The sequence below is a fragment of the Pungitius pungitius genome, chromosome 6, assembly GCF_949316345.1.
Source record: "Pungitius pungitius chromosome 6, fPunPun2.1, whole genome shotgun sequence".
In the NCBI taxonomy this organism is placed as follows: domain Eukaryota; kingdom Metazoa; phylum Chordata; class Actinopteri; order Perciformes; family Gasterosteidae; genus Pungitius; species Pungitius pungitius.
The window spans coordinates 22,353,910-22,376,882 of NC_084905.1; the positions used below are offsets into that span (position 1 = coordinate 22,353,910).

General features: G+C 47.7%; 1 protein-coding gene across 1 annotated transcript; it reads right to left on the minus strand.

Moving 5' to 3' along the window:
* Positions 1 to 116: 116 nt before the first annotated feature.
* Positions 117 to 22,880, minus strand: nox5 (NADPH oxidase, EF-hand calcium binding domain 5). Its single transcript, XM_037451555.2, has 17 exons — positions 22,778 to 22,880; positions 21,538 to 21,658; positions 21,299 to 21,449; positions 20,674 to 20,884; positions 17,815 to 18,052; positions 17,482 to 17,635; positions 17,050 to 17,222; positions 16,545 to 16,727; positions 3,334 to 3,466; positions 2,910 to 3,061; positions 2,605 to 2,826; positions 2,442 to 2,486; positions 1,940 to 2,064; positions 1,760 to 1,844; positions 1,581 to 1,680; positions 1,208 to 1,374; positions 117 to 423 (listed from the first exon to the last, which is right to left on the minus strand). Exons 2-17 carry the CDS (start codon positions 21,655 to 21,657, stop codon positions 292 to 294), a joined length of 2,391 nt encoding a protein of 796 aa, XP_037307452.1. The 5' UTR covers position 21,658; positions 22,778 to 22,880; the 3' UTR covers positions 117 to 291.
* Positions 22,881 to 22,973: the final 93 nt, after the last annotated feature.

Here is a 22,973-nt window from a genome sequence, read left to right on the forward strand (position 1 = left end):
AAAGAGAAATTCATAACTCCTCACATTCCAACAACTATGACATCATGCAGTTTGCTGCTATCTGTGGATTGTTGTGATGCACTCTGGGTAATGTAGAAAATGACAGAGGGGACGAGAAAATTGAACAAACATTTAATAAACATCAGCTGACTCAAGATCAGAGCAATGATGTCATCTCTATACTCAGACACACACAAATAGAGGTATTTATGTAAACAGAGCTCTTCTTCTACTGTCCAATACCAGGTGGGAAACGAGAGGCAGAATGTTGTCATGGAGACGCACACACAGTCAGAAGTTCTCCTTGTAGAAGTTGAAGTTGAAATGTTCACACTCGGCCTTGATGACTTTAGCCAGAGCCGTGGAGCCGCAGTAGAACACATGGACCTTCCCTTTGTTCTCTTGAGACACCTTCTGGAACACCTGGACACACAGGGCACCTGTCTCACTGCACGCACCTGTCTCACTGCACGCACCTGTCTCACTGCACGCACCTGTCTCACTGCAAGCACCTGTCTCACTGCACGCACCTGTCTCACTGCACACACCTGTCTCACTGTACGCACCTGTCTCACTGCGAGCACCTGTCTCACTGCAAGCACCTGTCTCACTGCACGCACCTGTCTCACTGCACACACCTGTCTCACTGTACGCACCTGTCTCACTGCGAGCACCTGTCTCACTGCACGCACCTGTCTCACTGCACGCACCTGTCTCACTGCAAGCACCTGTCTCACTGCACGCACCTGTCTCACTGCACACACCTGTCTCACTGCACGCACCTGTCTCACTGCACACACCTGTCTCACTGTACGCACCTGTCTCACTGCGAGCACCTGTCTCACTGCAAGCACCTGTCTCACTGCACGCACCTGTCTGCGGAGGCCTCGACACGGTAGTACGTGTACAGTACATATTTATAATAATTATATTATAACACCTTGGCTCGACTTACTAGAATTTACATTGTTAATTGGTAACTTAAATTATGTAAAACAATCTGTTAGACACAAATAAATAAAACTTGAGTTAAGGGCAAGTGTAAGTTTAATTAATTTTATTTTGTAAATGATGCGTCTATAATATGGACACATCTGCTTTTACCAGTGAGGAGACATAACCCCTCCACATAGTCCGCTTGTACCTGTGACCTGCTCCTTTCAGTCATATATACAAATACTTGGATATATTATCTCTGTTTCCGCACCTTGCCCCACTCGGGACGTCCCGGTTGGGTTCTGGTCCGGAGCCCCGTGATGGAGTCCCTCTCCTCCTTCTTGGCCAGCAGATCCAGCGCCATCTGCAGGCCGATGGCCTTCATGTCGTTCTTACTGAGCGCTGACGTCATGTACATGTGCATCTCAAGGAAGCGGCCTGCAGGAGGATTAATACAGGAAGTGATGAGGTTCTGATCAGCTGTTCACATCTTTCATCAGTTTATTCAATCACTTAAGTTACGTAACGTTGATAACCAATGTCGTGTTTTAAAAAGACGTGAGAACAACGATGGAGGGACACGGTGTGGAGCACTGAACATCTATTGATAACATCTGCATGTCGTGTGGATGAAGTTCTCTCACCTTCCGGCTCCTCGTCAGCCTGGTCCATCTCCAGCTTAGTCAGTAAACTAACAAACCACTCAAAGGACTTCTGGTCCCTGTTGATCCAGATGAAGTCCACCTGCAGGGGGTCCAGAACAGACTGAGGTCTACAACTACGCTTCACCTCCCCCCAGATCTCCTGTGTGGAGGAGCCTTACCTTACGGAGCTTCATCTCACTGTCCTTTATGTTCTCACACCAGGAGTAGCTGCAGCTGGGACAGTTCTGCTTCCTCATGCGATACCTGCGGAGACACCGACACACCTCATCAAGGGTCCACCCCCCCAGACCTGTGGACCAGAACCAGAGGGCCGTAGCATCTCTGGACCAGAACCTCACCGGTACATGATGCTCTGCAGGATGGAGGCGAATGGCGTGATGCCGATACCGGCGCCGATCAGTACCGCATGCTCCGAGGCGAAGATCTGTCTGGTGGGGGTCCCATAGGGACCGTCCACGTAGCACTGACACACAACACACAGCACACAGCATTCCTGTCACGATGTTCTGGTGATGTTCATGAATGAGGAACCGTCCTCAAAGCCCTTAAACGCTCATCCACACCCTGATGACCTCAGCTACCACACACACATATATACAGTATATATATATATATACAATAATGTTACTATGTACAAGTATAATGTATTATTTAATGAGCCAGTAATGGTGTACTTGTGCAGTGATTTTGTATATGTATATTGTATAAGTATACATATTTTATCTTTATATCTACATAGATAGGTATCTATGATATATGTAAAGTTGATTTAGTGGTGATTTTAATATAAAATATAAACATTACATATCAATGTGATGCTGGGATGTGATGTTTACTCACTTTGATGTTACACAATCTGTGATTTTCCCCAAACTTGGCTAAAACCTGAAGATTTAAAAAAGGATGAACAATAATAATAATAATAAATACTGATGATGGTAATAATAATGACCATAAATCATAATAATGAAGGGATCTCTGTGACACACTGCACAGCATGGACCTCTTTGGGTGGAGGAGCTTCTCCTCTCTCTGCCGGCTCCGGACCATCTGCTGGAGGCTCCGTCGGGCCCTGAGATCCAGACTTTGGGGGGGCTGGGATCCGGACTGGGACCTGGACCCCGTCGGACCGGGACCCGTTGTGACGGTACATCATGAGCTCCACTGCGTCGTCCTCATTAGACGCCACGGCTCCCTCACAGCTAGTGAAGCTGAAAAACTCGTCCTGTGAGGACACCAGACACAACTGTGTGAGTGTGTGTGTGTGTGTGTGTGTGTGTGAGTGTGTGTGTGTTGGGGGAGGGGGACCTGGTTCTTCAGCATCTGTCTCCGGGTCCTCAGGCTGGCTGTCAGTCTCTTGGTTCTGACCTGGTCCTGGTTCTGGTTCTCTGGGGTCCTGAAGTACTCGTACAGACGGTTTGTCCACTGACCCATCGAGCGGATGTGAAGCCACAGGCTCTCTGCAGGTCAAAGGTCACAGCAGGAAACTACTTCGCAAAAGAACCTATTTATATACTGTTGTATATAAAGAGGCGTACACAAATATATATGTGTATATATATATATATATATATATGTGTATGAGTGTATGTTTATACTATACAAGTTTCAGTGTATATACACATTTATATAAATACATGTGTATATACAGGTATATAGTGAATGTGTGTATACATACACTTACTGTATAAATATATAGTTTATATATATATAGTTGTATATACGTGTGTACCTGACTGCTCCGGAGCGCTGCTGATGGTGAACGGGTGCCACTCGTACTTAGCGATAGTCGGGATATTGATGTAAACGTAATCTCCAGGTTTGAACTGGAAGAACTGAGGACGTCTGATAACCAGGTGAGTCACCTGACACACAGAGAGACACCAGGTGAGTCACCTGACACACAGAGAGACACCAGGTGAGTCACATGACACACAGAGAGACACCAGGCGAGTCACATGACACACAGAAAGACACCAGGTGAGTCACCTGACACACAGAGAGACACCAGGTGAGTCACATGACACACAGAGAGACACCAGGTGAGTCACATGACACACAGAGAGACACCAGGTGAGTCACATGACACACAGAGAGACACCAGGTGAGTCACAGAAAGACACCAGGCGAGTCACATGACACACAGAGAGACACCAGGCGAGTCACATGACACACAGAGAGACACCAGGCGAGTCACATGACACACAGAGAGACACCAGGTGAGTCACATGACACACAGAGAGACACCAGGTGAGTCACATGACACACAGAGAGACACCAGGTGAGTCATATGACACACAGAGAGACACCAGGTGAGTCACATGACACACAGAGAGACACCAGGTGAGTCACATGACACACAGAGAGACACCAGGTGAGTCACATGACACACAGAGAGACACCAGGTGAGTCACATGACACACAGAGAGACACCAGGTGAGTCACCTGACACACAGAGAGACACCAGGTGAGTCACCTGACACACAGAGAGACACCAGGTGAGTCACATGATACACAGAGAGACACCAGGTGAGTCACCTGACACACAGAGAGACACCAGGTGAGTCACATGACACACAGAGAGACACCAGGTGAGTCACATGACACACAGAGAGACACCAGGTGAGTCACATGACACACAGAGAGACACCAGGTGAGTCACATGACACACAGAGAGACACCAGGTGAGTCACATGACACACAGAGAGACACCAGGTGAGTCACATGATACACAGAGAGACACCAGGTGAGTCACATGACACACAGAGAGACTCCAGGTGAGTCACATGACACACAGAGAGACACCAGGTGAGTCACATGACACACAGAGAGACACCAGGTGAGTCACCTGACACACAGAGAGACACCAGGTGAGTCACCTGACACACAGAGAGACACCAGGTGAGTCACATGATACACAGAGAGACACCAGGTGAGTCACCTGACACACAGAGAGACACCAGGTGAGTCACCTGACACACAGAGAGACACCAGGTGAGTCACATGACACACAGAGAGACACCAGGCGAGTCACATGACACACATAGAGACACCAGGCGAGTCACATGACACACAGAGAGACACCAGGCGAGTCACATGACACACAGAGAGACACCAGGTGAGTCACCTGACACACAGAGAGACACCAGGTGAGTCACATGACACACAGAGAGACACCAGGTGAGTCACATGACACACAGAGAGACACCAGGTGAGTCACATGACACACAGAGAGACACCAGGTGAGTCACCTGACACACAGAGAGACACCAGGTGAGTCACATGATACACAGAGAGACACCAGGTGAGTCACCTGACACACAGAGAGACACCAGGTGAGTCACCTGACACACAGAGAGACACCAGGTGAGTCACATGACACACAGAGAGACACCAGGCGAGTCACATGACACACAGAAAGACACCAGGTGAGTCACCTGACACACAGAGAGACACCAGGTGAGTCACATGACACACAGAGAGACACCAGGTGAGTCACATGACACACAGAGAGACACCAGGTGAGTCACATGACACACAGAGAGACACCAGGTGAGTCACAGAAAGACACCAGGCGAGTCACATGACACACAGAGAGACACCAGGCGAGTCACATGACACACAGAGAGACACCAGGCGAGTCACATGACACACAGAGAGACACCAGGTGAGTCACATGACACACAGAGAGACACCAGGTGAGTCACATGACACACAGAGAGACACCAGGTGAGTCATATGACACACAGAGAGACACCAGGTGAGTCACATGACACACAGAGAGACACCAGGTGAGTCACATGACACACAGAGAGACACCAGGTGAGTCACATGACACACAGAGAGACACCAGGTGAGTCACATGACACACAGAGAGACACCAGGTGAGTCACCTGACACACAGAGAGACACCAGGTGAGTCACCTGACACACAGAGAGACACCAGGTGAGTCACATGACACACAGAGAGACACCAGGTGAGTCATATGACACACAGAGAGACACCAGGTGAGTCACATGACACACAGAGAGACACCAGGTGAGTCACATGACACACAGAGAGACACCAGGTGAGTCACATGACACACAGAGAGACACCAGGTGAGTCACATGACACACAGAGAGACACCAGGTGAGTCACCTGACACACAGAGAGACACCAGGTGAGTCACCTGACACACAGAGAGACACCAGGTGAGTCACATGATACACAGAGAGACACCAGGTGAGTCACCTGACACACAGAGAGACACCAGGTGAGTCACATGACACACAGAGAGACACCAGGTGAGTCACATGACACACAGAGAGACACCAGGTGAGTCACATGACACACAGAGAGACACCAGGTGAGTCACATGACACACAGAGAGACACCAGGTGAGTCACATGACACACAGAGAGACACCAGGTGAGTCACATGATACACAGAGAGACACCAGGTGAGTCACATGACACACAGAGAGACTCCAGGTGAGTCACATGACACACAGAGAGACACCAGGTGAGTCACATGACACACAGAGAGACACCAGGTGAGTCACCTGACACACAGAGAGACACCAGGTGAGTCACCTGACACACAGAGAGACACCAGGTGAGTCACATGATACACAGAGAGACACCAGGTGAGTCACCTGACACACAGAGAGACACCAGGTGAGTCACCTGACACACAGAGAGACACCAGGTGAGTCACATGACACACAGAGAGACACCAGGCGAGTCACATGACACACATAGAGACACCAGGCGAGTCACATGACACACAGAGAGACACCAGGCGAGTCACATGACACACAGAGAGACACCAGGTGAGTCACCTGACACACAGAGAGACACCAGGTGAGTCACATGACACACAGAGAGACACCAGGTGAGTCACATGACACACAGAGAGACACCAGGTGAGTCACATGACACACAGAGAGACACCAGGTGAGTCACCTGACACACAGAGAGACACCAGGTGAGTCACATGATACACAGAGAGACACCAGGTGAGTCACCTGACACACAGAGAGACACCAGGTGAGTCACCTGACACACAGAGAGACACCAGGTGAGTCACATGACACACAGAGAGACACCAGGCGAGTCACATGACACACAGAAAGACACCAGGTGAGTCACCTGACACACAGAGAGACACCAGGTGAGTCACATGACACACAGAGAGACACCAGGTGAGTCACATGACACACAGAGAGACACCAGGTGAGTCACATGACACACAGAGAGACACCAGGTGAGTCACAGAAAGACACCAGGCGAGTCACATGACACACAGAGAGACACCAGGCGAGTCACATGACACACAGAGAGACACCAGGCGAGTCACATGACACACAGAGAGACACCAGGTGAGTCACATGACACACAGAGAGACACCAGGTGAGTCACATGACACACAGAGAGACACCAGGTGAGTCATATGACACACAGAGAGACACCAGGTGAGTCACATGACACACAGAGAGACACCAGGTGAGTCACATGACACACAGAGAGACACCAGGTGAGTCACATGACACACAGAGAGACACCAGGTGAGTCACATGACACACAGAGAGACACCAGGTGAGTCACCTGACACACAGAGAGACACCAGGTGAGTCACCTGACACACAGAGAGACACCAGGTGAGTCACATGATACACAGAGAGACACCAGGTGAGTCACCTGACACACAGAGAGACACCAGGTGAGTCACATGACACACAGAGAGACACCAGGTGAGTCACATGACACACAGAGAGACACCAGGTGAGTCACATGACACACAGAGAGACACCAGGTGAGTCACATGACACACGGAGAGACACCAGGCTTCCTCACATGACCTGGATCCATAAAATGCCTATAAATTACGAGATCACTTAAAGACACCGCGTATCAAACAAAGCACGGCCGCGCGCACGAATAAGTAAAATTAAATAAAGACGTAACTGAAACATTAAAGAATATTGACAGCTGACGCTGAAAACCGAAATAATGGCAGAAGGAACCGAACGGGGAGTCACGGAAGCCGGTATGAGTGAGACGGATACGGCACAACAAAATAAAGCGTTTAAATCATTGAGCGCCACACGTAGAGGAAAACTCTCCCACTGTACTCGGAAAATGAATGAAATAAAATTAATGATGAAAGAAGGTGCCGATGTTCATAATGTTAATGAAAGTGCAAATGAATTTATAAGATTGCTGGAGGAATTTAAATTGTGTCATGAATCTGTTCAGATTCTGCTGCCTGAGGAAGCAAGAAGGAATGAAAGTTTGGACTGGTATGATCCAAAAATTGCAGATTATGACGTTTTCCTGACTGATGTGGATCAATGGAAAAGGGCTCAGCCCGACCCACATTCTCTGCTGGATGTTGGAGACAGTGTCTCACAGACTGGCTCACGACGCTCCAGAGGTTCCAATTCTTCATCTATGGTTTCAGCACGCATGAAGATAGCTGCAGACAAAGCTGCTCTGCAGGCCAGAGCTAAAGCTCTGAAAAGGAAACACGAACTGGAAAAGGAAAAGCTTGAGCTGGGGTTAAAAATGGAATCCCTGGATCTGGAGGCAGATATTGCTGCAGCTGATGCAAGGTTAAAGGCTCTAGAAGAATTCGAAAGTGACGACGCATCAGAATCCGGAAAAGAAATGGAAGAACAGATAGAGGCATCTGACAAAAGAGGAGATCTAACACAAATGGAGTCTGCACGGATAGGAACCATACCGAAAAGATCCTTACAAGGAATAATGCATACTCTGAATCCAACATTGACTGGAATCTCAAAAGGACCTGAGCAACCACCAAGGGTGACAGCAAACCCTCACACACACAGAGCTGTGGTTTCTGACCGACCACACAGAAGAGGCGAAGCCACACCCAGAAGTGAAACACCTCAGAGCATAGATCTCACAAACATTCTACAAAGACAGACAGACTTGACAGATTTGCTAGTGATACAGCAGAAAGAGTCTAAACTCCCCCAAAGAGAGGTGCCGACGTTCGACGGCAATCCTCTCACCTTTAGATCATTTATGAAGGCTTTTAAGCACAACATCGAGGATAAAACCAACAGTAATGAGGACCGACTGTACTTTCTGGAACAATATACTGTTGGACAGCCAAAGGAGCTAGTTCAAAGCTGCTTTCACATGAACGCCAGGACTGGCTATGAGGAAGCAAAGCGCCTGCTTAAATATCACTTTGGTGATGATTTCAAAGTAATTTCTGCATATATCGAAAAGGCCTTAAACTGGAACCAAATACGTACAGATGATGGAAAGGCACTTCATAGCTACGCCCTCTATCTAAAAGGCTGTGGTAATGCAGTTCAGAACCTCTCATACATGTCAGAGTTGGACTCACCATCTAACATGAAAAGACTTGTTTTCAAACTCCCATTTAAACTCCGAGAGACATGGCGGTCTACTGTGTGTGACATCACGGAAAGAACACACCAGAGACCTACATTTAATGACCTTGTCCTCTTTCTGGAAAGGCAGGTCAGAATCATCCAAGATCCCGTCTTCGGGGATATCCAAGACCCTACCGGAAGCATAAACAGCAGAACATTCAAAGGAGACCAACAGTATACAAGACCTAGCAGCAAGAAAAGCTTTGCTACAACTGTCATGCCCAAAACAGAAACCCACATGAACACTAATGCACAGGAGAGGCCGGAGAGGCCAGAGGGCATCCGTAAACCAATGGACGCCTTCATCAAACCTTGTGCCTTCTGTAACGGAGATCATGTGATGGAAACATGTGAAATAATAACAAAGATTCCCCACAAAGAGAAAGTTGAGCTACTGAAGAAAAATGGACTCTGCTTTGCCTGCCTGGTCAAAGGTCATATGAGTAAAGAATGCAAGAAACGTCTCACATGTCGTTCCTGTGAGAAAAAACACCCCACTGTGTTACATATAGATAACTTTACTCCAGGAGACAATAGGCCGGTAGCTAAGTGGGATTCAGACACCAGGAGCAAGTGGATGGCTAAGGTTTCTTCTGCAGCACAAATTGCTATGGTGTCATCAACAGCACAAAAGTGGGGCAGAACCACAGATCATAGATTAGCAGTAGTACCTGTAAAAATAAAGGCACACAAAGGCAGCCGTCTGATAGAGACGTATGCATTCCTAGATCCCGGAAGCACTGCTACCTTTGTCACAGAAAACCTGATGGAACAGTTGTCCGTCAGAGGAAAGAAAACCGAAATATTACTCAGAACGATGGGTCATGAAAAACCTGTGAAAACCCACGTAATAAGAGGACTGGAGGTATGCAGCTTGGAAGGCAACAGCTTCATAGAACTTCCTGAAGCCTTCACACAAAATGCCATCCCTGTCAGTCAAGAAAACATCCCGACAGAAACGGACATAAAGGGAATTCCCTACTTAAATGAGGTCCACATAAAACCCATCAAAGCAGAAGTAGGCCTATTGATCGGTACAAATGTTCCACAGGCTATGGAGCCACTGAGAGTGATCAATAGCCAAGGCAAGGGGCCCTATGCAGTCCTTACATGCCTAGGTTGGACTATAAATGGACCTCTCTGCAGCACTGCACCTATGGATGAGGACGGCCGGCCACGGATAGCATCCAATAGAATATCAGTAGCCAAGCTAGAAGAGCTTCTAAGACACCAATACAACCAAGACTTTTCAGAGTTGGCCTACAATGAAAAACAAGAGCACTCATTTGAAGACAAGAAATTCTTGCATGTGATGAACAGCTCAGTCAAAAGGAAAGATGGCCACTACGAAATACGACTTCCTTTCCGTCAGGATAACATCAGTATGCCAAACAACAGGAAGGTGGCGGAACAAAGAGTATTGAATCTTGCCCGTAGATTCCAGAAAGACGAATCCTTTCGGAAAGACTATAATGGCTTCATGTGTGACGTCCTGAGGAAAGGGCATGCAGAAAGAGTGCCAGAGGAACAACTCTCCCGGAAAGACGGACGACTGTGGTATATTCCTCACCATGGTGTCTACCACAAAAGAAAAAAGACTATCCGGGTGGTGTTCGACTGCACCTCTTCATTCCAAGGAACTTCCTTAAATCGTGAGCTGTTGCCGGGTCCTGACCTTACGAACACACTATTGGGTGTACTCCTCAGATTCCGACAGGAACCAGTGGCAGTGATGGGGGACATTGAAGGAATGTTCCATCAAGTAAGAATACCAAAGCATGATGTGGACTTCCTCAGATTCCTGTGGTGGCCAGATGGCGACACCAACCAACCGCTAGCAGAATACCGGATGACTGTGCATCTCTTCGGAGCAGTCTCATCACCGAGCTGTGCCAATTTTGCACTGAAGCGGACAGCTGATGACAACGAAGGAAAGTGTAGCACTGATGCTCTAAACACCATTCGCCAAAACTTTTACGTAGACGACTGTCTGAAATCTGTCCCAAACGAGAGCCAAGCCATCCGTCTGGTGAAAGAGCTTCGATCAGTCTGCACCACAGGTGGATTTAAACTCACCAAATGGACCAGTAACAGTCGTGCAGTCCTTGCCTCTGTTCCAGTGGAGGAGAGAGCAAAGGCAGTCAAAGATCTAGACCTCGACAAAGACAAATTGCCCATCGAAAGGGCCCTCGGCATGCGATGGGACATTGAGTCAGACACTTTCTTCTTTTCAATCACCCCAAAACAACCATCAGTAACACGCAGAAGCATTCTATCGGTGTTGAACTCTGTATACGACCCCCTAGGTTTCATAGCGCCAGTCATGCTGACAGGAAGAGGAATACTGCAGGACCTGTGCAAGCTAAATTGTGGATGGGATGAAACGATACCAACTGCTTACACAGAGAGATGGACGGAATGGCTAAAAGATCTTAACCTGATTTCCAACCTAAGAATCAGGAGATGCCTTAAGCCACAAGATTCCGAGGTTGTTAGAGCACAGATGCACCACTTCTGCGACGCAAGTGAGCGAGGTTACGGGACAGTCAGCTACTTGAAACACGGCAGTAAAGTTGGACTACCTCACATAATGTTTTTGATTGGGAAATCAAGAGTTGCACCCTTAAAGGTGGTGACAATTCCACGTCTAGAGCTTGCTAGTGCAGTTCTCGCTGCTAGGATGGACAGGATGCTGAGGAGAGAGCTCGAGTTAATCCTCGAGGACTCAGTCTTTTGGACCGACAGTACCGCTGTCTTAAAATACATCCAAAATGACGCCAGAAGGTTTCAAACCTATGTAGCCAACCGAGTGTCCACTATTCGGGATCTGACACACAAATTCCAATGGCGCCACATAAAGACAGAACTCAACCCCGCAGATATGGCATCAAGAGGAATAAAAACAGAGAAGTTCATTCAAGAAGGACATTGGCTGAGTGGTCCAAATTTCCTGATGCAACCGGAAACTGACTGGCCAGTGATTCAAGTACCACCCATGCTGTATGACAGTGACCCGGAGGTCAAGAAGGTGGCCATGGCTTTCACTACAAGTATACTGCAAAATGAAAGGCCACTGACTCGTTTTATTGAGCACTTCTCATCATGGAACAAATTGATCCGATCATCAGCCTGGATCTTAAAAATCAAAGAAGCTCTGAGACGAAAGAAAATGACTAACACGTACGGAACCAGGTCGCAGCTGTCCGTGGAGGATTTAGCCAAGGCAGAGCAATCACTTGTGTCTTATGTCCAACAACAATCCTTCAAAGATGAGGTGACCTCTCTACAAAGGGGCTTACCAATAAAGACAAACAGTAGGATCTATAGACTAGATCCCATCCTCCAACATGGAATCCTGAGAGTCGGAGGCAGACTAAGTAAGCTGGCAATGCCAGAGGAAACCAAACATCCTGCTATTCTACCCAAGGACAACCACCTGTCAAAGCTACTACTACATCACACTCACACCTCGATGGCTCATTGTGGAAGAAATCAACTTATCGCAAAACTCAGGACAAAATACTGGATTCTAAGAGTAAATTCGGCTGCAAGAAAGATAACAAGGGACTGTGTACTTTGCAGGAGATGGCATGGCACAGCAATGACACAAAAAATGTCCGACCTACCGCTACACAGGATAACACCTGATTTGCCGCCCTTCACCCATACAGGACTAGACTACTTCGGGCCCATAGAAGTCAAGCGCGGCCGCAGCAAACTAAAACGGTACGGAGCCTTGTTTACGTGCCTAGCAAGCAGAGCTGTACATCTGGAGATGGCCTACTCAATGGATACAGACTCATGCATTTCTGCACTGCGAAGATTCATCTGCAGACGAGGCCAAGTGAAAGAAATTGTTTCCGATAACGGCACTAATTTTGTCGGGACTGAACGAGAGCTTCGAGAAGCACTTACACACCTTGACCTCAGCAAGATCCAGCATTCGATGCACGCTGAAGGTATCAAATGGACATTCAACCCACCATATGGTGCCCATCATGGAGGCGTATGGGAACGACTCATCCGGATAATAAAAAAGAACCTCTACTCCATCACAAGAGAACAGATCCTGGATGACGAGAGTCTCCAAACAGCTCTATGTGAAGTAGAGGCAATCATGAATGACCGGCCCATCACAGTCTTATCCCAAGATGCAAAAGATCCAGAACCTCTGACACCCAACCACCTGCTTCAAATGAAGCGAATGCCGACTCTTCCACCTGGACTCTTCGACAAAAGTGATACCTATTCCAGACGAAGATGGAAGCAGACTCAGTATATAGCGGATCTTTTCTGGAAACGCTGGATACGAGAGTACCTCCCATTGCTACAGGAGAGACAGAAATGGAATAAGATCAAAAGGAACCTAAAGCATGGAGACATAGTGCTGATCATCGATGAAAGCTCACCACGCAACTCCTGGCCTATGGGCCGAATCACGGAAACCTTTCCCGACAAAAGGGGACATGTACGTCGTGTCAAGATCAGGACACAAAATGGCACCTTGGAAAGGCCCATCACGAAGCTGTGCCTTCTACAAGACATGCCCTGATTAGATTTTTTTTTTTTTTCTTCGACCCTTGAGAGAACTCATTTTCCTTTTCTCAAAAAACTTTTCGTTCACATTTTTGGAATTTTTGGAACCCGTTTTCCAAAAAGGACTATCGGAACTAAATGGATTATATTTTTGGCCTTTTTTCTTAATTCTATGAACACGAGACAAAGGACTCTAGAGAATGGTCTTCATTTGTTTAAATGTATGAATTGTCCTATACCGGTCAATTAGGGGCCGGAGTGTAGAAGCCATTCCACTACATTTGTATTGTGCATATGAAACTGCCTTTTCTGTTGATTTATTTGTGATGATTTAATGATGACGTCAGGGGGCGTCGGCTATTTAAATGTCACCTGTGTAAGGCCAGGTGTGTTTTTCTATTTTGAGGGCGGAAGGAGACACTATTTTTTGACCGCATTACGCATTACGCATTACGAGTTGAATTCTCCGTCTATTTATGAGTGTGATTTATGTTGTTTTGACCGAACCATGAATAAAGGAATATCGAAGTGACAATACGAGCCAAATGCGCGTTGATTTTACCGACCGCTCCTACACACAGAGAGACACCAGGTGAGTCACATGATACACAGAGAGACACCAGGTGAGTCACATGACACACAGAGAGACTCCAGGTGAGTCACATGACACACAGAGAGACACCAGGTGAGTCACATGACACACAGAGAGACACCAGGTGAGTCACCTGACACACAGAGAGACACCAGGTGAGTCACCTGACACACAGAGAGACACCAGGTGAGTCACATGATACACAGAGAGACACCAGGTGAGTCACCTGACACACAGAGAGACACCAGGTGAGTCACCTGACACACAGAGAGACACCAGGTGAGTCACATGACACACAGAGAGACACCAGGCGAGTCACATGACACACATAGAGACACCAGGCGAGTCACATGACACACAGAGAGACACCAGGCGAGTCACATGACACACAGAGAGACACCAGGTGAGTCACCTGACACACAGAGAGACACCAGGTGAGTCACATGACACACAGAGAGACACCAGGTGAGTCACATGACACACAGAGAGACACCAGGTGAGTCACATGACACACAGAGAGACACCAGGTGAGTCACCTGACACACAGAGAGACACCAGGTGAGTCACATGATACACAGAGAGACACCAGGTGAGTCACCTGACACACAGAGAGACACCAGGTGAGTCACATGACACACAGAGAGACACCAGGTGAGTCACATGACACACAGAGAGACACCAGGCGAGTCACATGACACACATAGAGACACCAGGTGAGTCACCTGACACACAGAGAGACACCAGGTGAGTCACATGACACACAGAGAGACACCAGGTGAGTCACATGACACACAGAGAGACACCAGGTGAGTCACATGACACACAGAGAGACACCAGGTGAGTCACATGACACACAGAGAGACACCAGGTGAGTCACATGACACACAGAGAGACACCAGGTGAGTCACATGACACACAGAGAGACACCAGGTGAGTCACATGACACACAGAGAGACACCAGGTGAGTCACATGATACACAGAGAGACACCAGGTGAGTCACATGACACACAGAGAGACACCAGGTGAGTCACATGACACACAGAGAGACACCAGGTGAGTCACATGACACACAGAGAGACACCAGGTGAGTCACCTGACACACAGAGAGACACCAGGTGAGTCACCTGACACACAGAGAGACACCAGGTGAGTCACATGATACACAGAGAGACACCAGGTGAGTCACCTGACACACAGAGAGACACCAGGTGAGTCACATGACACACAGAAAGACACCAGGTGAGTCACCTGACACACAGAGAGACACCAGGTGAGTCACATGACACACAGAGAGACACCAGGTGAGTCACATGACACACAGAGAGACACCAGGTGAGTCACATGACACACAGAGAGACACCAGGTGAGTCACATGATACACAGAGAGACACCAGGTGAGTCACATGACACACAGAGAGACACCAGGTGAGTCACATGACACACAGAGAGACACCAGGTGAGTCACATGATACACAGAGAGACACCAGGTGAGTCACCTGACACACAGAGAGACACCAGGTGAGTCACATGATACACAGAGAGACACCAGGTGAGTCACCTGACACACAGAGAGACACCAGGTGAGTCACCTGACACACAGAGAGACACCAGGTGAGTCACATGATACACAGAGAGACACCAGGTGAGTCACCTGACACACAGAGAGACACCAGGTGAGTCACATGACACACAGAGAGACACCAGGTGAGTCACATGACACACAGAGAGACACCAGGTGAGTCACATGACACACAGAGAGACACCAGGTGAGTCACATGACACACAGAGAGACACCAGGTGAGTCACATGACACACAGAGAGACACCAGGTGAGTCACATGATACACAGAGAGACACCAGGTGAGTCACATGACACACAGAGAGACACCAGGTGAGTCACATGACACACAGAGAGACACCAGGTGAGTCACATGATACACAGAGAGACACCAGGTGAGTCACCTGACACACAGAGAGACACCAGGTGAGTCACCTGACACACAGAGAGACACCAGGTGAGTCACATGATACACAGAGAGACACCAGGTGAGTCACCTGACACACAGAGAGACACCAGGTGAGTCACATGACACACAGAGAGACACCAGGTGAGTCACATGACACACAGAGAGACACCAGGTGAGTCACATGACACACAGAGAGACACCAGGTGAGTCACATGACACACAGAGAGACACCAGGTGAGTCACATGACACACAGAGAGACACCAGGTGAGTCACATGATACACAGAGAGACACCAGGTGAGTCACATGACACACAGAAAGACACCAGGTGAGTCACATGACACACAGAGAGACACCAGGCGAGTCACATGACACACAGAGAGACACCAGGTGAGGAAAAACGCACAGTGGTGACTCATGAAGTGATGACTCACCTTGGAGGGCAGCAGGTTTACCTCCACGATGTAAAGCCCCCCCATACGGGACACAGCCAGTCCTACGGTCTTCTCCAGCAGGAAGATCAGACCAGGAACCACAAACCACTTCCAGAAGTTGGCGCAGTGGACCATCAGCAGAGACCAGACCCACACGTAGGACAGGTGAGACCAATAAAACACCTGAGGACAAAGAGACATACTTGTCAGCCATTGGGGAGGAGGTTCATGACCACATGATGTCTTTCTCTTATCAACACCACAAAGAACACTATGGACCATCTGTCTCTTGGTCCCTGAACGCATCGTGTGTGACGGTTAAGTCAGAAAACTGATATTTGATCCTAAACATTTATTCCAATAGTTTTGCATAAATAACACATTTTGATTGAATTGTTTTGTGCAATAAATTATTTCATTAAAGTTTAGTAAAGAGTGATGTCATCGTAACTTATTCTGCACTAAAGTCATGTTTTAAACCACAGAAATGCACCCCCCCCCCAACCTCAAAATGGCCGCTCCGCCGTACGAAGGTGCTGGAGCAGAGCACCATGAGGCCGATAACCAGCTGCAGGAGGAGTCCGGTCAGGGAGGCGGTTCCTCTGACCCAGCCGATGCCGGGTCTGGTGGTCAGCAGATACTCCCACAGCCGATAGCGACCCGCCCGACTGAGCCGGGCTGAGCACAGCAGGAGGTCCCCAGATACTCATTAGTGGAACCAAAAATAACATCCAAATGATGACTTTTGACTACTGCACACCACCCCCATACGGGATGAGGGTGGTGCTGATGATGATGGTGGTATTAATGGTAATGATGATGATGATGGTGGTATTGATGGTAATGATGATGATGATGGTGGTGATGATGATGATGGTGGTATTGATGGTAATGATGATGATGATGGTGATAATGGAGGAAGAACCTGAGTGGGTACCAAAGTTGAAGATGTGGGCGGTGGTGTGGACCAGAGTGAAGCAGAGGATGGCGTAGCCCACGATCTGGTGCAGCAGGATGTTCTGGTCCAGAGGTAAGACCTTCACCACCCAGGTGGCTCTTAGCCAGGTGAGGAAGCGACGCAGCATCAGCACCTGGAGGACATCAGGGAGACAACATCACTAGAGGAGACATTACATCTCCTCAGTTATGTCTACAGTGTCCTGTCCCATGTCTCCTCTGTCCCCTATCTCCTTTGGTCCTATCCCCTGTTCCCTGTCTCATCCCTCCTTCTCCTTTGTCTCCTCCCTACATTACAGCCCCTGTCTCCTACCATGATGAAGGTGCAGTTGAAGTTGAGACATTGTCCACAGCCCTTGGCCAGCATGAACCAGCCCCCTCCCTCTCTGTGCTGCATCAAGGCCGTGAAGAAGAGAAGCAGATTGATGAAGGAGTAGAGACACAAGAAGAAGAGCTTCCTGCTGTTGTTCAGCCAGTACGCTCTCGTCAGGTAACGAGGAGCCCTGCGCCTCCTCTGCTCCTCCTCTGGGGGCTTCAGCCAGTTTGCAGCGCTGAGATTGGGAAGGTTTGGGAGAGAAGAAGGTGGAGGAGGATGAAGAAGATAGAAGATGGGAAGGAAGAGGAGGTGGATAGGGAAGGAGAAGGAGGAGGAAGACAGCGGACACAAAGGTGGATCGGGAATGAGGACGAAAGAGGATGAGAAGGAGGAGGAGGATAGAGGAGGAGGAGGAGGAGGAGAGATGAAACATGGTGTCAAAATAGTGTGCTCACTTCCCTTGTCTTCATAGGAGACCTTTGGTAGAACAGAACCTCACTGATTCATTAACAGGAGGTGTAGAACCTCACTATGATATAAGAGGAGGTGTAGAACCTCACTATGATATAAGAGGAGGTGTAGAACCTCACTGATTCATTAACAGGAGGTGTAGAACCTCACTATGATATAAGAGGAGGTGTAGAACCTCACTATGATATAAGAGGAGGTGTAGAACCTCACTGATTCATTAACAGGAGGTGTAGAACCTCACTGATTCATTAACAGGAGGTGTAGAACCTCACTATGATATAAGAGGAGGTGTAGAACCTCACTACAATATAAGAAGAGGCGTAGAACCTCACTATGATATAAGAGGAGGTGTAGAACCTTACTACGATATAAGAGGAGGTGTAGAACCTCACTATGATATAAGAGGAGGCGTAGAACCTCACTATGATATAAGAGGAGGTTTAGAACCTCACTATGATATAAGAGGAGGCGTAAAACCTCACTATGATATAAGAGGAGGCGTAGAACCTCACTATGATATAAGAGGAGGTGTAAAACCTCACTATGATATAAGAGGAGGTGTAGAACCTCACTATGATATAAGAGGAGGCGTAGAACCTCACTATGATATAAGAGGAGGTGTAGAACCTCACTATGATATAAGAGGAGGCGTAGAACCTCACTATGATATAAGAGGAGGCGTAGAACCTCACTATGATATAAGAGGAGGTTTAGAACCTCACTATGATATAAGAGGAGGTGTAAAACCTCACTATGATATAAGAGGAGGCGTAGAACCTCACTATGATATAAGAGGAGGTGTAGAACCTCACTATGATATAAGAGGAGGTGTAGAACCTCACTATGATATAAGAGGAGGTGTAGAACCTCACTATGATATAAGAGGAGGTGTAGAACCTCACTATGATATAAGAGGAGGTGTAGAACCTCACTATGATATAAGAGGAGGTGTAGAACCTCACTATGATATAAGAGGAGGTGTAGAACCTCACTATGATATAAGAGGAGGTGTAAAACCTCACTATGATATAAGAGGAGGTGTAGAACCTCACTATGATATAAGAGGAGGCGTAGAACCTCACTATGATATAAGAGGAGGTGTAGAACCTCACTATGATATAAGAGGAGGCGTAGAACCTCACTATGATATAAGAGGAGGTGTAGAACCTCACTATGATATAAGAGGAGGCGTAGAACCTCACTATGATATAAGAGGAGGTTTAGAACCTCACTATGATATAAGAGGAGGTGTAAAACCTCACTATGATATAAGAGGAGGCGTAGAACCTCACTATGATATAAGAGGAGGCGTAGAACCTCACTATGATATAAGAGGAGGTGTAAAACCTCACTATGATATAAGAGGAGGTGTAGAACCTCACTACGATATAAGAAGAGGCGTAGAACCTCACTATGATATAAGAGGAGGTGTAGAACCTCACTACGATATAAGAGGAGGTGTAGAACCTCACTATGATATAAGAGGAGGTGTAGAACCTCACTATGATATAAGAGGAGGTGTAGAACCTCACTATGATATAAGAGGAGGTTTAGAACCTCACTATGATATAAGAGGAGGTGTAAAACCTCACTATGATATAAGAGGAGGCGTAGAACCTCACTATGATATAAGAGGAGGTGTAGAACCTCACAATGATATAAGAGGAGGTGTAAAACCTCACTATGATATAAGAGGAGGTGTAGAACCTCACTATGATATAAGAGGAGGCGTAGAACCTCACTATGATATAAGAGGAGGTGTAGAACCTCACTATGATATAAGAGGAGGCGTAGAACCTCACTATGATATAAGAGGAGGTGTAGAACCTCACTATGATATAAGAGGAGGCGTAGAACCTCACTATGATATAAGAGGAGGTTTAGAACCTCACTATGATATAAGAGGAGGTGTAGAACCTCACTATGATATAATAGGAGGTGTAGAACCTCACTATGATATAAGAGGAGGTGTAAAACCTCACTATGATATAAGAGGAGGCGTAGAACCTCACTATGATATAAGAGGAGGCGTAGAACCTCACTATGATATAAGAGGAGGTTTAGAACCTCACTATGATATAAGAGGAGGTGTAGAACCTCACTATGATATAAGAGGAGGTTTAGAACCTCACTATGATATAAGAGGAGGTGTAGAACCTCACTATGATATAAGAGGAGGTGTAGAACCTCACTATGATATAAGAGGAGGTGTAAAACCTCACTATGATATAAGAGGAGGCGTAGAACCTCACTATGATATAAGAGGAGGCGTAGAACCTCACTATGATATAAGAGGAGGTGTAGAACCTCACTTTGATTGAAGAAGAGAGGAGTTCTGGGGAAGCCCATAGAGCCTCTAGGTTCTCCCCCCTAGCGGAGTCTGACCTGATGGTGAGGTTCTCCATCACCTCGGGGAAGTTCTCCAGCTCCTCCTTGAGCTCCTCGAAGGTGATGGAGCCGCTGTTGTCCTTGTCGGCCGACTCGAACAGCGCTAGCGTCAAGTCGTCCAGCTTCTCCTCCGGCAGAGAGATGGCGCTCTCACGCAGACACGACTTCAGAACCGTCCTGAGCTCGTCTGGATCGATGGAGCCGCTGCCTGAACATCAAGAAACATCACTTGTGTGGTATATTGATACGGATGAGGTTACAATGTCAGGCTGCATGGACGAAGTGGACGTTGTCATGGTGACGTCTCATTGCAGCCTGGAGATGTTTTGAAGCTACGTTTTGGTCGTCATTGGTTTTTGTTGCAACCAATGAACAGGAAGTGACCTCATCGGGACTGAGGAGGATTTAAAGACGGCGTATATGTCGCTAGTAGTGACCTGTCAATCAGTGTGTAGCCCCGCCCTAAAGCATCCCCTGCCATATGGTGTATTAGAGACCTGTCAATCAAAGGAGAAGTAGTCATTTTCACATAGACGTCTATGGACCAGAGGCGGCGCCCCCTGCTGGTCACTACAGACTATGAAGCACTGCCTCAGAGAGGGTCTGTGATGTTCCACTGTACCGTCTACGTCGTAGACCTGGAAGAGGAACCGGAGTTTGTCCGTCTGGCTGCCGTGGATCAGGAGGTCCAGAGCTCGGAGCAGCTCGTCCAGGCTGATGGAGCTGCTGCCGTCGGAGTCGAAGAGGGCAAAGAAACGCTCAGCGAAGAACGACTGCAGAACACACAGAACATGTACTTATCGTGGTATAACAGTATTTATACTATTTATATCATTGTATTTATACGAGTACTCCTCCGACCTCTTTGACCTTCAGGGCCGTCTTGAATTCGAGGAGGTCGATCTCCTTGTCGTCCCCGGCGATGCTCTCAAACTGTTTGGTGACCCAGTCGAGCCACCGGGAGTCTTCATCCACACTCATACTGAGGAGGAGGAGGAGGAGGAGGAGGAGGAGGAGGAGGAGGAGTGAGAGAAGAATGTTTTTGTTTTGAGCCATGAAATAAAAAATGCAATCAACATGTAATAATCATGTTATATCATGTGACTTCTTTTTGTTGTCCTCAAACATTCTGATTGGTTGAGAGTTTTCTCAGATTTTTAGAGAATAAGAATATTTTTTATTATTAAGTTTCATTATTGTTGGTAAACAATGTTTAAAGGTTTCAAATCAGATCGGAATCAAAATTTATGAAGCAAAAGCGTCGTGAACTCAATCCGTCACAAACAGCTGAATACTGCACACACACACACACACACGCACACACAGACACACACACGCACACACACACACGCACGCACACGCACGCGCACGCACGCACACACACACACACACACACACACACGCACGCACGCACGCACACACACACACACACACACACACACACACACACACACACACACACACACACACACACACACACACGCACACACACACACACACGCGCAGGCACACACACACACACACACACGCACACACACGCGCGCACACACACACACACACACACACACACACACACACACGCACACGCACACGCACACACACACACACACACGCGCGGGCACACGGGCACACACACACACACACACACACACACACACACACACACACACACACACACACACACACACACGCACACACACACACACACGCGCAGGCACACACACACACACACACACGCACACACACGCGCGCACACACACACACACACACACACACACACACACACACACACGCACACGCACACGCACACACACACACACACACGCGCGGGCACACGGGCACACACACACACACACACACACACACACACACACACACACACACACACACACTGTGTTTCTATGCTGTCGTTCAAATTATTAACTGTTTTTTTATGAGGGATCATATAAACCTGATTATTTTAGATCTGATTGATAAGATCATTTGTTGCAGGAATTCAAACAAAACGTGATGTCACCAACGTTAAAGTCACTAAGGTTCAGAAAGGACACAAATACAATAAATAAAACGTATTAAAGAGACAAGATTTAAACCCATTTACCTGCTGAGGGACGCAGCTGGCTGGATGGTCCTCTCCTCCTCCTTCTGCTCCTCCTCCTTCGGCTCCTCCTCCTTCTGCTCCTCCTCTTTTCTTCCTCTTCTTCTCCTCCTCCTCCTCCAGAAGTCTGTCAGCTGCTGCTGAAGGGCTCACGCTGCACATGTGGACAAACCAGGTCACTGCAGACCAGATAAAGACA

What these genes read in the sequence shown, in the direction of transcription:
- nox5 (XM_037451555.2), bottom strand. Translation starts at nt 21,657, where the DNA reads ATGAGTGTGGATGAAGACTCCCGGTGGCTCGACTGGGTCACCAAACAG. An exon ending in CCAGGTCTACGACGTAGACG is followed by an intron (nt 20,885 to 21,298) that starts GTACAGTGGAAC and finishes CTTGATGTTCAG; the next exon opens with GCAGCGGCTCCATCGATCCA. An exon ending in ATGGAGAACCTCACCATCAG is followed by an intron (nt 18,053 to 20,673) that starts GTCAGACTCCGC and finishes TCCCAATCTCAG; the next exon opens with CGCTGCAAACTGGCTGAAGC.